This window comes from Artibeus jamaicensis, unplaced genomic scaffold, assembly GCF_021234435.1.
Source record: "Artibeus jamaicensis isolate MK-2021 breed Jamaican fruit bat unplaced genomic scaffold, CSHL_Jam_final contig_786, whole genome shotgun sequence".
Lineage (NCBI taxonomy): Eukaryota > Metazoa > Chordata > Mammalia > Chiroptera > Phyllostomidae > Artibeus > Artibeus jamaicensis.
The window spans coordinates 1,110,784-1,125,635 of NW_026521971.1; the positions used below are offsets into that span (position 1 = coordinate 1,110,784).

Here is a 14,852-nt window from a genome sequence, read left to right on the forward strand (position 1 = left end):
GCATCCTGACTGTATTTCAAACCGATGAGGCGGTCAGATTAGTGACCACTAGATAAAGGAGACTACACGGGGCAAGGAAATCCTAGAAAGGGAGGGGGCACGGGAGACTTAGGGAAGCCAACTACAGTGGTGAGAACGAGGGGAAGGAGGACAAGCCACCACCACGAAGGCAGTGACCACGGAGCCCGATGACTGAGCAGCTACTCGGGGGCTGGGCGTTCGTGTCCACACGTGCGTGAACTCTCTACCCTCACGGCAGCAGCTAAGGTAAGATGGGCTAGTGCTGCTCACCTGTGGTGAGGACGGGGGACTAGGGCTCAGGGAGCTGCCCGCTGCCCCCAGGCCGTACTGCTGGTAAACAAAATCAGTGTGTTGCCGTAGAGCAGTACCGCCACTTTGGGGTCAGTGATCGGCCTCACAGGCTGTCGTCGAGGTGCCAGCTGGGCCACGGTCTTCTCTGGAGGCCTCACCACGCCCACAGCTCATTCCGGCTGTGGGAAGAGTTCACTCCCTGCAGGGCTGGGCTTAGGTTGCAGAACCGAGGGCTTTGGCTTCTTGCTGGTTGTTGGCTGAAGAAGTATCTGCATCTGCACGGTCCCTCAGCATTATTCACAATCGCCAAGATTAGGCAACAATGTAGGAGTCTGTCGGCAGATGAATGGATAAAGAGAATGTAGCTCACACAGAGGAATGAGTCACATTCGGGAAGAAGAGAATTCCGTCACTTGCAACAGCACAGAGGAGCCGGGAGGACGTCGTGCTGAGTGAAGTGCGGCAGGCACAGCAGGGCCCACGCTGCGTGAGGTCATTATAGGTGGGGTCTGGTGGCTGCCAGGGGTGCAGGGGGCGAAATGGGGACATGTTGGTTGCCATTCACTTACATGGGATGAGTCAGTTCTAGAGCAACTGTGTGCCACGGTGACGTTGGCTTTACCCTTGCGAAGGGAGCTGATGCCGAGCGTCCTCACCACACACCGGTTGTAACTGGGGGGCAGTGTGTGAACGAGCCTACCTGTGGTGATGGTGTCACAGCTGCACGCTGAGTGTTTCCGTTCCCTGCGCCCCGTTTTCTAGGCTGAAATCCTAATCCGGAGGGTGATGGTACGAGGAGGCGGGGCCTCTAGAGGTGACAGGTCATGAGGACGGTGCCCCCAGGAACAGTGTTAGTGCCCTAATGAAGGAGGTCAGGGAGAGAGAGCGCACACTGTGCACCAGGACACAGGCCCTCACCAGACACGACTGCATCTGCCGGCACCACGAGCCTTCACAACTGGGACAGAAACTTCTGTCGTTTATAAACAGTCTGCTACTTTGTTCAAGTGGCCCAAATGGACAGAGCTGTATCTTAAAAATATACAATCTTACTCGTCCACTCTACCTCAATAAGTAGGAAAAGACAAAAAATACACCGAACATTTAAAAATCTTACGTGAAAAATATAAAAGCCCTTCAGCCAAAACAATAAAACAGTGAGGACAATAGAAATCTAAGTAAACTGAAAAATACACTGGGTTTTCACAGATCAGAAGACTACATTTTACAAAGATGTTAATTTACTTCAAATAGTTATATAATTTCAAGAAAACCCCACTCAAAGCTGTAATTGTGTGTGTGTGTGTGTGTGTGTGTGTGTGTGTGAGTTGGTAAGCTGGCTGTGAAATGTATTTGGAAATGTTGAAAATGGAATGATACAAGAACATTTAACACATTCTTGAGAAAGAACAAGGTAAGGACTTCCTCTACCACGTATCAGTTACTGAAGTAACTACGACACCTCAGCATTGGGGGAATGGAAGGGGCAGAGAGGCTGATAAAACCATGCAGACCCTGGAATAAATGCAAACACACAAGGCAGCCGATTTCCTGGGGAGACAGCACCGAGGGCAGAAAGACAAAGGGCTTAGCTTTCCGGTAACCGCTGCACGGACACTCGGCAGGTGGCGGAATGAAACTTGACCTCTGCCTCACACTACACACAAACGTCTACTTTAGAGATATTTCAGAGCTAAATTTAAAAAGCAAGACAGTGAAGTATTTCAAAGATAACACAAATATATTAACTAACTTGGAATAAAAATAGAGTTCTTCTGGAGGTCACATAAAAGCATCAACCACAATTAAGAACGTCTCTTCAATAAGCAACGCAGTCAGGGTGTCACAATATCACGGATCGAGAAGTCATATCCAGAATATGAAAAGGGTATCTACAAAGGCATTTTGTAAACGTACAAATCAAATGGACCATAAGAATATGAAAAGGAACTCAACTCCACTAATAACCAGAGAATGAAATGAAAAACAGTAAAAAAAAAACAGACCCACGAAAATGGCCAAAGTTAAAAAGACCAAAACAAACACCAGTAGACCAGATAAGCACCCCCAGGGAGCCTTTGGCTGGTTCTTTTGCACATTACCTTCTTTTCACGGCAGCGTTGGTATTTTCTGGAACATGCCCCTTAGCCGCCTGGGAGAAAGCCAACACTCATTAAGTGCCCCAAAGCCTGTGTCCAAATGCACAAAAACACTGCATTAGGAAACAGCTTCATTCATACTGACCATTCATTAATGCCCAAAGATTATCCCAACAGAATCTGTCTAAAACTGTATTTTCTGGTTGGAAATGCTTTGGTTTTGTTACTTCTGTGAAGGAGTCTCCTGGAGTATTTCACTCCGGGTTGCAGAGTATCTGGAAAGATGGCTAAGAAATGACTTCGCTCTTACCTTTTTGAGGACAGTTCCACTGTGGTGTGGCGCCACCTGGCGGCTGCAATGTAATTCTACCACCTTTTTTAGCCCCAGCTGTTTCTTCCGAGGAAAAAGGCTCTCTGCTCTGAGCAACAGCCACCAACCACTCCACACGAAGGGCAGTGAGCGCTTGCATCCCAGTCATCAGCGTAGACCCAAGTGGTCCCTCACAGCGAGACGAGGTGCCTTTTCACGTTCCCTGGACAGGGTCCCCTCTTCCACGGTTCTTTAGGTCTTTTGCACACTTCTTCTAACAGGTGCTGTTTCTTTTGGCATATACCAGTTTTATTTCATATTTTCTGGCTAAATCTTTCAAAGGGAACACAAATTTCCGGTGTGGACTTCCTCATCTGATCATGATGGAGAAACTGGCCCTTCACCCTTCCGCCTGAAGTTACTAAAGCACCAGACAGAACATATAAAACAAGCCACTGAAGGCACTGGATGCCAGGCACTGCAGGACAGTGACCCTTGAGGACACAAGAAACAGAGGTGAGACCGCCCCCTGTGGGGCGGCGAACAGGCCAGAGTGTGCTCCTCCACGGAGTTCCCGAGAACAGACAAAGAGGGAACAATTTCCAGCTCTTTCCATGAGTCCAGTTTTACATCAACACCAAACCTAACAAGGGCAATACAAAAATGGAATCCACAGACCATCTCTCGAACATGATGTGAAAATCCAAAACAAAACATTGCGAAATGCATCTAGAGATACATACAAATTGCCGGTCATGACCAAGCAGGGTTTGTTCTCGAAAACTGGGAGGTCAAGTGGAGGACGGCAGTGGGCGGGGAGGGGTAACACCAGGAAAGGTAGCAATGAATTCACCGTGCTAACAAAGAAACAATTCCATCATCTCAGCAGAGTCAAGAAAATCATTTGACAAAACCCAGCACTGTAAATCCACTTAGCAAACACCAGTAAGACGACCATCCACAAAAACCCTACAACACTCATCTCGCTCCACGGTGAAACCTGACAGTGTCCCCGAGTCTGGGGACAGGGACAAGCTGCCCGCCAAGCTGACGCTGGGCTGCACTCCGACCTGGGCGGTAACGCAGGAAAGGAAGTGCAAAACCACTAGAAATAAATGAAAGTCACCATGAGCAGAGAATATAAATACACAGGGAAATCCAGCATGTGTCTACAACCTGCTGCAATAAATGAATCGGGCAAGGTTGTTAAATGCAGGGTCATTATAAAACAATCATATTTCAATATTCTAGTGACATAAAAAAGACCCGTAAAAGCCGCTTCACAAAAGAGAGTATCCAAATGGCTGGTATTTGAAAAGATGCTTAGCAGCATTAGTTATCATGGAAATTAAAATTAAAGTCACAGTAAGACATCAGTGCAGAAGTCTGAAATCAGAAAAATGAAGAGCCAGTTTGGCCAAGACGACAGGGGTGTCCCTTCTGTGGCCTCTGGGACGGCCAGTCGCTCCCCTGTTTATGCAGACACTTCCTGCAGGCAGTTGGAGGGGCTTCCCCAGGTAGACTGGTGACTGCCACACCCTTTAATCGTAGGTTCTGGGTCCTCAGACATCAAATACAGTCACGTGTACTAGTTTCCAGGTACGCTGTAACAAATTACCCCAAATATAGGCCTGAAGTCCAAGTCCTGCTGCCAGCAGGTGGCGCTTCCCTGGGGGCTCTAAGGAAGACTCCGCTCCCAGTTCCCGTTCTGGCCCTGCCCGGCCCCCACTCACCTGTGGCTGAGGCTCTCCTAGTCTTCTGTCTTTGTAGTATCCTCCTCCTCCTCCTCAGTCCTCCCATGAGACCACTGGTGATGGGCTTAGGGCCCACCCACATGGCCCAAAGGAATCTCGTCTCAGAATGTTTACATTTGAAAGACCTTTTTTCAAATAGAGTGACATTCCCAAGTTCCAGGGAGTAGAGCCTTACAGTGAGATGTATGAGGGAATATGCAAGTGTGGCTTCTGGAAAAACCTGTTTCGCTAATAAAGACAGACACATTTGTGCCTCTTTCCCTTCGCCCTTCCTTCCTGGAGCCCTGGAGGAGCCCCAGTATAAAATGCCGGATCCTTGAGAGGGACACTGACCACAGGTGGCTTCACAGTGTCCGTCGGCTCTGGAAGGTCTGCCTGAGGTGGTTCTAAGAAAAGAGCAAGTCTAACAGGGTTTAAGCCAGTGTTACTAGGTTTGTAATCAAAAACACTTGTAAAAAACTAAGTATCTTGGTATTTTACAGATACGATAGCCAACTATAATGGGACCATTCCAATGTCACGGAAGACTTAAAAATAGGGCCTCCTCCTTGAGTGACTGGGTATAATTATTTCATCTGCTGCCATAACATTTGCAGTAAAGTGCAGAGAAGGTTAACATAGACTGTTTATTGATTTTACCAAGTATTAGTAGATAGGGGAATAATAAATGTTTTTTACATTCTGTTAACCAAAAATATAACAAATATTTACACTCAGTAAAAATACAAAAAGCGTACAGAGGCACCGTCTTTCTAAAAGACATAAGTTTAAGAGGTATCAAAACCAGGAGGCGGCCTGCTCCTTACAGGACGGCGGGCAGGCGCCAGACTGTGCGGGACAATGGCGGTCAGGTCGCTGGGGCTGCGCAGGGTCGTTTCTCTTGCTGAAATCCACGTTTCGTTTCAAACAACCGACACAACACTGCACACCGGACTGGAAAGGCCCGACTGAGGACGGCGGAAGCTGCAGATGGACCGGGTCCATGTCCACTGTCCGCGACGTCCCGTGACACTCAGGAGATTTGCTTCTCCCCTGTTCCAGCCTTTACGTTAATCCTGAAGGGTATCCCGTGTTGTAGAGATTTAAAACATGTCAGAGCAACAGTCACTGTTTTAAATCCACAAGGAAACTTTCTCCCCTCTTCAGAGGCCGTCACGTTCCGGCCTGGGGGCTGTATAGGTGACAGCCCCCGACTGGTGTCACCCTCCTGAAGAACCGTCTAAGGCCTTTTCCCCCAAAGATCATACTGAAAGTAATCATGTGGAGAAGAATCTTTTCATCACAATAAACTTTATGGAACAGGCACTGGATTCACCGACTCCGCAAACCTTTTGTCACAAAGAGGCTGTGCACGGTGGGTCTGCCGCTTCGACCATCCGGGCGGGTTCAGAGCTGCGGGGGGAATGAGGGTGTGCGCCTCTTTATTAAGAAGTTATAAGTTTACAAAACAAAACAAAAAACAAATGAGGATTTAGAATTGGATTAAAAAAGATTAAGGCTTCTTTTGTTCTCGTCATGGGACAGAGAGGGCAGGCATGCGCCGTAACACACAACAATCAGAACTCCATGATTTTGTAAGGGACACACACTGTCACACTAACACCACCTGGCTTTAGTCCCCGACCGATGTGATCGGCCAAGGCCAGGGCTCACAATTCAAGCCAAGTGAGACAGAGGCGGCTGCAAGGTGCACACCCAGCCCCACAGCCTCCCACTCTGTGCCGAAGTTACTGGCCTAAGGACTGGCCGGGTGAAGGACCTGCAACAGACACAAACCCGCTGGACGCAGTTACTCTGGAGTGGTAGGTATTAGACGGTGAGACTGCGCTCCTAAACCTGACGAAAAGATGGTCACAGCAAAAATCTGTGACCAGAGGTGGCCGTTTCCAGGTCGAAGCCCTACAGTGTGACTTTCAAACCAGGACTTTCGATCTGGGCTCCTTTGGAGACCATGGGCTCATTCTGACGCACCTGGGCTCATTGCTAAGGCTTACGTTTCAGGTTAACATCCCTTTGCCCAGGGCGATTTTTCAGATGTGCTATTTTTCCAAAAGGGAAGAAACAATCGCTTTGATGAAAAAGACAGTCCTGCCGCCTATCACCTGGAGCTGACTTATGATTCTAAGACGCAGGGACAGAGGCAGGGATGCAGCAGCCGGGAAGGAAGTCACGGCCAAGCAAACCCTGCACACTCACACAGGACAGCCACGCAGAAGAAAGACTCTTTTGGCTCCAAGCTGACCTGGGCAGTGCACATTAATGGCTTTGGGTTTTTTTTTTTTTTTTTTGGGGCGGGGGGGAAGTTGGGTGCTCACAGAAGTTTATTAGGCTCTCACTTGCCTTTACACTAAAAAGATACAGAAGACATTATATTTCATTTGTAAAAATGTGGAAAGTCTAGCTTGTCCACTAAACAATCGATGAAATTTTAAATAAATATGTAAGAGTGCCACACCCAACAGTCTGTGTAAAGACACACTTGCTCTCAGGGGCTGGACTGGGAACCGAGAGACGACCATTTCCATGATTCCAGCTCCTCTTCCCCACACAATCTGGACCAACTGTTTGCCTTGGTGAGCGGAGAGCTTTGCTGCAGGCGGCCTCGCTGCCCCGCCGGCCGCAGGACCAGTCGGCCTGGCGCTGCGGGGAGGGGGGAGGGTGTGGCAGAGCACCGCCCGAGGCTAAAGTCATCTTCCTGGTCACACCACAAATGACCTCGCCTCTTTAAAAAAAAGAACTCCGTATGTGAGTTGAGAACATTTTAGTTCTGGGTTTCTACAGGGTAAAACACTCTACAACCCGTTCTGTTTACTGGGTTTATACTTTTAGTTAGATGCAGCATACCTTTCCGTTCAGAAAGAATTGGGGTACATGTTATTTAACATAAGAATTTCATCTTTTGGAAATTATAACTGCCACCTCCCTCTCCCTAAGGACTGAGAAGAATCCCTGTGGCAAGTCCTCTGGCCTCCCAAAGAGGGGCCAGAAGGTGGGACCACTCTGCTCCCCGACACCTCATCCACGGAGGGCCCCTCTGCTGCTCACACTGAGACGCCGCACTGCAGCGGTGCAACGGATCGCTCCGGTTCTGTGCAGGTCACGCATGTCCTTCTGCAAAGACGACTTCCGTCTGGTCAACCAGAGACAGTCTACAGCCTCAAACATAAACATCAACTAATGAGAGCTCCCGAAGACAGACAAAACCTCAACACTTCAAATAATAAGTTACTTTTCAAATACACAGGGACAGCCCTGGTATTGGCAGACATCCCGAATCTGTCCATCAGCCCAAGCTATGGCTGGGAAATGCTACTACTACCTTAAAAATAACCTGTTAAAGGAAAATCTATAGTGATTATTATACATGGGGAGGACCCTTGAGTTTCCATTTGCTCTAGTCACTACAGCCCCAAGGCAGGTTCCGTGGGCAGAGTGAGGACACATCCAGGCACAACACCCACAGCTGAGGACACTGCACTTGCAGGGACTAATGTCAGCAGGCTCGGCATTGCTCCGGGGCTCGCGTCGCTCCAGGGCGCAGGGCTGGAGACCTGCTGGTGAGCGGCAGCAGCCGGCTGTGAGCTGCAATGGCCGGGCTGCACGGGCGGTTCTGCCGGCTCCTCCCTCAGGACTTCCAGCTAGACTGCCGAAACCTGTTCATTCTCTGAAAACAGAAAACGTGCACTTAGCAGCAGATCAGCAGAGTCTCGAGGGCCAACAGTCTAGCTGTTTGTTCCCAATTAGTCACTTTCCGCAAAGAAATCCCCTCAACGACCTGGACAAGGTCCCGGCCTTCTTGCAGTGACATTTATGAATTCGGATCACACTGAAACCTGCTAACAAACTGGAATTTCATAACGTCTTTTTACTTTATTACTCTATTGTTTAATAGGGTAAAAATTTCATTCATTTGTAACAAAGCAAATGGCAGTTGCGAAGTGGAGGGTTTTGCTAATAGCCACAACTGTACCAACAGCACAGTTAGAGAGAAGTCTGCATTGCAGTCCTCCCAGTTTCGGGTTCCCGTGCATCAGTGTGAAACAGGACTCCTGATGTCGAGCGGCTCCTTTCAGAATCATCCCGCCCCTGAGCGCTACGCATGGCAGACAGGACTGCTCCATGTTAGCTGGAGGAAGGGGACCGGGCACCGGATCAAACAGGCTACCCTCTTCCATTTAAAAAACACACCATCATATTTAGGGACTTTTCTTTTAACAGAGATTTCTGAGGCAGTTGAGAAAACATTACTGATTATCTAAAATAGCAGAGTAAAGATGATTAAATTAGTTTAAGAGCCGTTAAGGTAGTTTGTCAACATACCATCTGCTTCGCTGTCTGCGTCAGCCGCGTCTGCTAGTTTGGGATGGGACGGCTGCAGACCCTGCCTCTGAGGCTGCGTCACAATCCTGGACGGAACACAGGCCACGGGCTTGCTACTGAGAGAGGCTGGTGGCAGTCTGCACAGGCTGCTCTGCATCATCTTCGACCTCCGCACTGCCACGCTGTACTCCGGAGGTCTGAGGTGCAGGTGGGGCCCTTCCTTTAGGTCCGCTAAAGAAATCCCCATGTACCCGGGAGGCGTGGGCGGTGGCTCCCTGTACCTGTCCTCCTTCTTGGGGGAGGTGACACAGTACACTGGCATGAAAAATAAGCAATGGACATGTGAATGAGAAGTAGAAGAAATAAAAACATACTGAACCTTATTACAATGACAGAATAAAACAAACACAAATGAATATGCATTATCTCAATATGATAGATTAAATGTTTTTAAAATTAATAAACTTAATGTTTAAACATGCTTTAAAAATATTTAAATTGCATTAGGTTTCCATAAACATTAACTAGAATGAGACGGAGTTGAAGGAGATGACAGATGACAAGACTCCTTCTGCAGGGCAGCCCTCGTTTCCCAGGCCGTGTGACAAACTCTGCAGGGACTACCGGCCCCCAAGATACTGAGTCAGAAACGCTTTAAGAGTCCACCCTGCCCTGGCTGGTGTGACTCAGTGGACTGGGCGCCGGCCTGTGAACCAAAGGGTTGCCAGTTTGATTCCCGGTCTGGGCTCATGCTGGGTTGTGGACCCCAGTAGGTCCCCACAGGGGCTGCACGAGAGGCAACCATACACTGATGTATCTCCCTCCCTTCCTTTCTCTAACAATAAATAAATCTTTTAAAACAAAGAGTCCACCCCAAATATCTATTGTTTGTTGGCTGGATTTTTTCTTTTTAAAAGCTCTCTTTATTTTTAAATCCTAACCGGAGAACATGTTTTTATTGATTTTAGAGAGAGAGGAAGGGAGTGAGGGAGACAGAAAGAGACACACAAAGAAACACCCACCAGCTGCCTTCCTTACGCACCCCAACCGGGGACTGAACCTGCAGCCTGGGTGTGTGCCCTGGCGGGGAATCAAACCCGAACCTTCTGGAGCACTGGGCAACACTCCCAACTGAGCCACCCGGCCAGGGCTGTTGATTAAACTGTCATGGAAATGACTTCTGGGCCCAGAGACAGGAACCGCTGTTCTTGATGCCTCTACTGGGTCATCTGAGTTGTCCGTCCTGGCAGACAAACAGACAAACCGAGTTAACTGCCCTGGGACAGAGCAGCTAATTTGAGCTGATTCCTTTAAGGACCTTCTAACTTTTGCTCTGTGATTAAGTGAAGAAGAAAAAAATCGTAATTTTAGGAAATCCATCCTAAATTAAGTTTCTCTGATTTTACGTGGATGTTAAAAGTAATGGTGACTTAAAATTCTTTTCTCTAAGTTTTAAAACCTGGAACAAAGGCAAAACTTCAAAGCACCACAAAGAGGTTAAAGTAGAAGTTCCATGAAATTAGGACCAGTCTACAATAAATGGCTCTGAACTTCTTAATCGTAAAATGACTTTCAGAACACAAATAACACCTATACATGTATACAGGCAGAGTAAATTAAAAAGGACCATTAAAGCCCTGGCTGGCATCGCTCAGTGGATTGAGCGCAGGCTGCGAACCAAAGGGTCACTGGTTCAAGTCCCAGTCAGGGCACATGCCTGGGTTGCAGGCCAGGTCCCCAATGGGGGCCACATGAGAGGCAACCACACACTGATGTTTCTCCCTCTTTCTCCTTCCCTTCTCCTCTTTCTAAAAATAAAGAAATAAAAATTTTTAACAAGAACCATTAAAAATTCTAATATTAATTCTCCCTTTAGAGGATCAAGGTTGTCCATAATGAAACTTCTAGAACTCTATCAGTAAAACTGGCATGGGTATCACGGTCAGAAGGAACTTGAATCCCATCTGTGGAGGACTAAACCAGGAAGGGGCGGCGAGAGTGCCAGGAGGAGGAAGACAAGAACGAAGAATGTTAAGGGATTTTCCCAGTCATCCAGAAATGAAAGAAACAAAAGGTTTTTTGAAACCTATTGTCCCAAATGGACAAGAGGATTTTACATCCTTGAACACTCCTGCTTACCCACCCACATCATGGTTATCTCCAAGGCTTTAATTTAAAAAATACTTGGGAAAAAATGAGTGAAAAACGCACTCTAAAATGCAATTGACAAATGTGCTATAGATGAGCTATAAAAATCGGCATCTCTGCCTTTCAAATTTTTAGTAATTTCACTTGACACAATGAATGTACTAGAGAATTAAGAGCTGATTATGACACTATTGATCCGAAGGAATCATTCCACATAAACAGAAAAGCAGGGGCTACCTACTCAAGCATTTACGTATTCGAGGAGGAATAGGAGAATGTACTCGATGGCCTGAACACCGAAAGGACACGCCCTGAGAGCTGGGTGGGCGGGGCTGGCACCACAGGCACGAGCTGTGCCCCAGGAGGGCGCAGACACCCGTGCTGCACTTCCTCCCCACCTGTCCTCTCGTGTGCACCGCCCACGCAGAGCACGGGCGGTGCACACGTCTATGCTGCGCCTGAGACTCGTCCCTTTACTGCTCTGCATGGCGATGCAGTGTTTCCTCAATGAACAAAAAGCGCTCCCCAACAAAGTGAGACAAATAAACCTGTCCCCTTAATCAAAATACTTCCAGACCAGCCTTCTCATTTCAACAGGCATAAATACCTGTCCCAAGCCCTTGAGGAATCATAAATGTTTAAAAAATAATTTGAAGAGGGAAGAGGGGTTGACGTGAGAGAAGGGGTTTTTTCCGAGAACAAAATTCTAGACTAGGATGCCCCAGTGCCATTTTTACCATTTCATCTTTAAATGCCACCAATAGGACAAAGAACACAGGACTCACCAATCAAGCCCTTTTCTGTACTTGAAGTGACAGTTTTATAAACGGGGTCGGTGCCGTCCTTCGGGTTGAAGCCCTCCGGTGAGTCAGTGGGCGCGCTCTCCAACGCCCTCCGCCTCACCGTCCCGTAGTTCGGTTCGAGCGCCTCCGACAGGGAACTGGAGGAGGCCCAACTCTGTCTCATCTGACTGGTCTCGAGGCTGCCTTTACACTGGCCACAAGTTCTAGGGCAGCCTTTCGGGCAGGAATAGGGCTCACAGTCGGTGGGTTCAACTTCAGCAATGGGGCCATCCAAATGGGTATGTCGGTAAGAGTTCAAAAAATCCCAGCCTTTTGGGTTTGGGAGGCTTTGGAAGTTGTCATGGGAACTGCTCGAACAGGAAGTCCAGCTTCCACGACCACTGTCGGCTGCATCCAGGACAATGTGCTCATGGGAGATCTCGTCACTGCTCATGGAGGACGAGACGGCTAAGCTCTTGATGAGAGAAGGCCTTGACACTGTCCACCTGAATTGGAGACACATGAGGAAAAGGAATTTACCGGCTTACTGGCAAACGCTCTTCTGCCCTCAGCAGGCACTGCAGGGTACGAGCGACTCCAGCCTCAGACCACAACACGTGTCCGAGCCAGAGCACCCCAGTGGAGCAGACCGGCGCCGTCCCTCAGTCCTCACCACACTGCCGCCAGTGTCAGTGCTCCGTTAGAGCCACACACTGAAGAAATGGAAATACTTAGTGAGGTTTCCTCCAAAATTTGTCTTAAGTTAACTGCAAATGAGAATGCAAAACGATGTTTGAAATGAATAAAATTAAGTGCCCATTCGTACGCTGGGCCAACATAATGCTAGATTCTCGCCATGCGTGCAGAGTTAAGAATTTCCGACCCCAGGGATGTACCCGAGGTTCTCCTGGCACAGCACCAGCAACACCTACTCCTGTGAGCTTTCTGTCACTGACGGCAGGGGTCGGGGTCCCCACAGTAAAGCTCGTGGGCCATTACCAGCCAACAGTCTCATTTTGTATGGTCTGGAGCAAAGCATGGTTTTTACATTTTATAAATAAAACTCTCCACAGCATTAGAGACAGAGACCGTATATGTGGCCTGCAAAGCCTAAAATGTTTACTATCTAGCCTTTCACCCCCAAGTTTGCGAGCCCTTGCTTTATAGTACAAAGCAAGAGCCAGCGAACTGGGGCCCATGGCCAAGTCCAGTCCTCTCCCAGTTTTTGTAAATAAAGTTTTACTGGGATACAACAAGCTCATTTAATTCCATACCGTCTCAGGCTGTTTTGGTGAAGTGAAGTTGAACAGCTGCAACAGAACTTACATGGCCTGTAGAGCCTGAAATGTTTACTAAATTTCACAGGAAGTTTGACCCCCGCTCCAGAAAGCATAGCTTAGAAGCCTTTCCAAATACAATGTTAATAGCTGACTATATTTTACATTTTTCATATTAAAGTGTACCAGAGCTAACAATACCTATCAGTTTAGAATCAACTTTCTCAAGACTTAAAGATTTCCATTTGGCCTACTCTAAATAGAAATTTGGAGCTGAACTGTTTTGCTAGCTGGTAATTCCCTAAATCATTCTTTCAGTGAGTAAGGATCGAGGGCGCCCCACTCCCCCCGCCCGTCCGCAGTGCAGGGCACGTCCCACCACAGGACCCTTTCACAGTTTCCAACCCGAGGGCAGGAATGCAAACACCACCCCCCACGGCAGTAAGGACTTCACTGACTTCTCATGGACGGAAGAGGTACCTGTGACGGAGAGTTACTTGCATTCAGCAACACTTACACCACGAGCACCCGTGCCTCTCTCACAACAGCACTTATCTGCGTGTCCAGCAGAGCGAAGGCATGCTTGGCCTTTGTATTCTAAGGACCCCCTTGCCAGTGCCCTATGGGGTAGTGGGTGCCCATTTGCCTCAGGTTCCGTGACACGGACACAGGTGAGGGTGTTTACCCGGGGCCAAGCTGACTGTGGTCTCCTGTCCCCGAGGAGTGCTCTGTCTTTTCCGACGCCCCTGTGGACTCAGGGACTGTGAGCACCTGGGAGGAGCACCGTTCATCCTGCAGAGCTGCAGACACGGAGTCGGCAGAGCAGTTGCTCACAATGCTGGACCTCGAAGAAATCTCGCTGTGGCTGGAGTCAGACAGGTTGTCAGATTTAGCTGACGGTGCAAGTGCATAACCTGAACGAGAGAAGGCAAGCGATCAAACTCTGACACAGGAAACTAGGGGGCGAGTGTGGCCAGGGAGTGGGCCTGCCCTCATCTACCCACACCATCCCAATTCAACAGCAAGGTCAAGAAACAGAGAAGTCAGAGTCCAGCATTACGAGAACACTAGTCCAGAAGTCTCTCTGCCCCAGGTTCTCACACATTTACAAGCATTTCATGAAAGAAGAAGGCACTGAGAGACTAAAAACATGAAAAAGTAGACATCTGGAGTTTCTCAACTTGTAACCTCCACGCCCACCTTTGATTAACATAAAACTTCATGGCCTGACTCGAGTGTCCAAAATACCACCTTGAGATGGGGTGGGGGGTGGAGGAATCAGGACTCTAGGGGAAAATTTTGATTTTTCCAACTACACATACTTACCCCAGATATTCTGCTTATGTCATTAAGAGGTCTTGCCCCAAGTTGAAAGCTATTTGGGATTTTTAAATCAATGGCTTTAGATTTGGATTTGATCTCACATCTAGTTTTCATTTTCTTCACCAACTTTGGAGAACATTACAAGGAAGAGCTGAACTACCGTAAGAATGCGGCACGACAACAGAGGCGTCTCCAGGCCACTTCCTTTTGCACCTCCTGGAATAAGGGGCTGGAGATGGAGCGAGGGGAGGCCCCCAACACAAATCTGCAGCCTGACAGATGCGTGTGCAGAGGAGATGGTTTTGATGAGTGTTACAGAAGGAACCACACTTATTTTGCCTCGCGATAAAAGAAAATGCTGCAGTCATCCCAGCAAGGAGTAGGCCCAAGGAAGCAAGCAGTTATTTTCTTGTTCACTGAGAGAAAAATGGCTGGACAGGTATATAACCTGTGGTTTGATCCCTAGGAATCTCAAGAACTATGAGCTTTATACTCACAGGTAACTCGTTACAAAAAAAAAAAATGCG

The 14,852-nt window shown here is 48.1% G+C and overlaps 1 protein-coding gene across 7 annotated transcripts in view; it reads right to left on the reverse strand.

Annotated features, from left to right (window-relative positions):
- Positions 1–5,087: 5,087 nt before the first annotated feature.
- The window catches only part of RAPGEF6 (Rap guanine nucleotide exchange factor 6), a 183,410-nt gene continuing 173,645 nt past the window's right edge, over positions 5,088–14,852 (reverse strand). For 6 of the 7 annotated variants that reach the window (XM_053672746.1, XM_053672745.1, XM_037129820.2 and 3 more), the window contains 4 exons: positions 13,688–13,916; positions 11,729–12,231; positions 8,796–9,110; positions 5,088–8,139 (listed from right to left, as the gene is read on the reverse strand). In XM_053672746.1, the coding sequence (XP_053528721.1) occupies positions 8,114–8,139; positions 8,796–9,110; positions 11,729–12,231; positions 13,688–13,916 (1,073 nt within the window). In that variant the 3' untranslated portion in view covers positions 5,088–8,113. The remainder of the gene's footprint in view (positions 8,140–8,795; positions 9,111–11,728; positions 12,232–13,687; positions 13,917–14,852) is intronic. The other variant, XR_008392901.1, reaches the window with a different exon arrangement.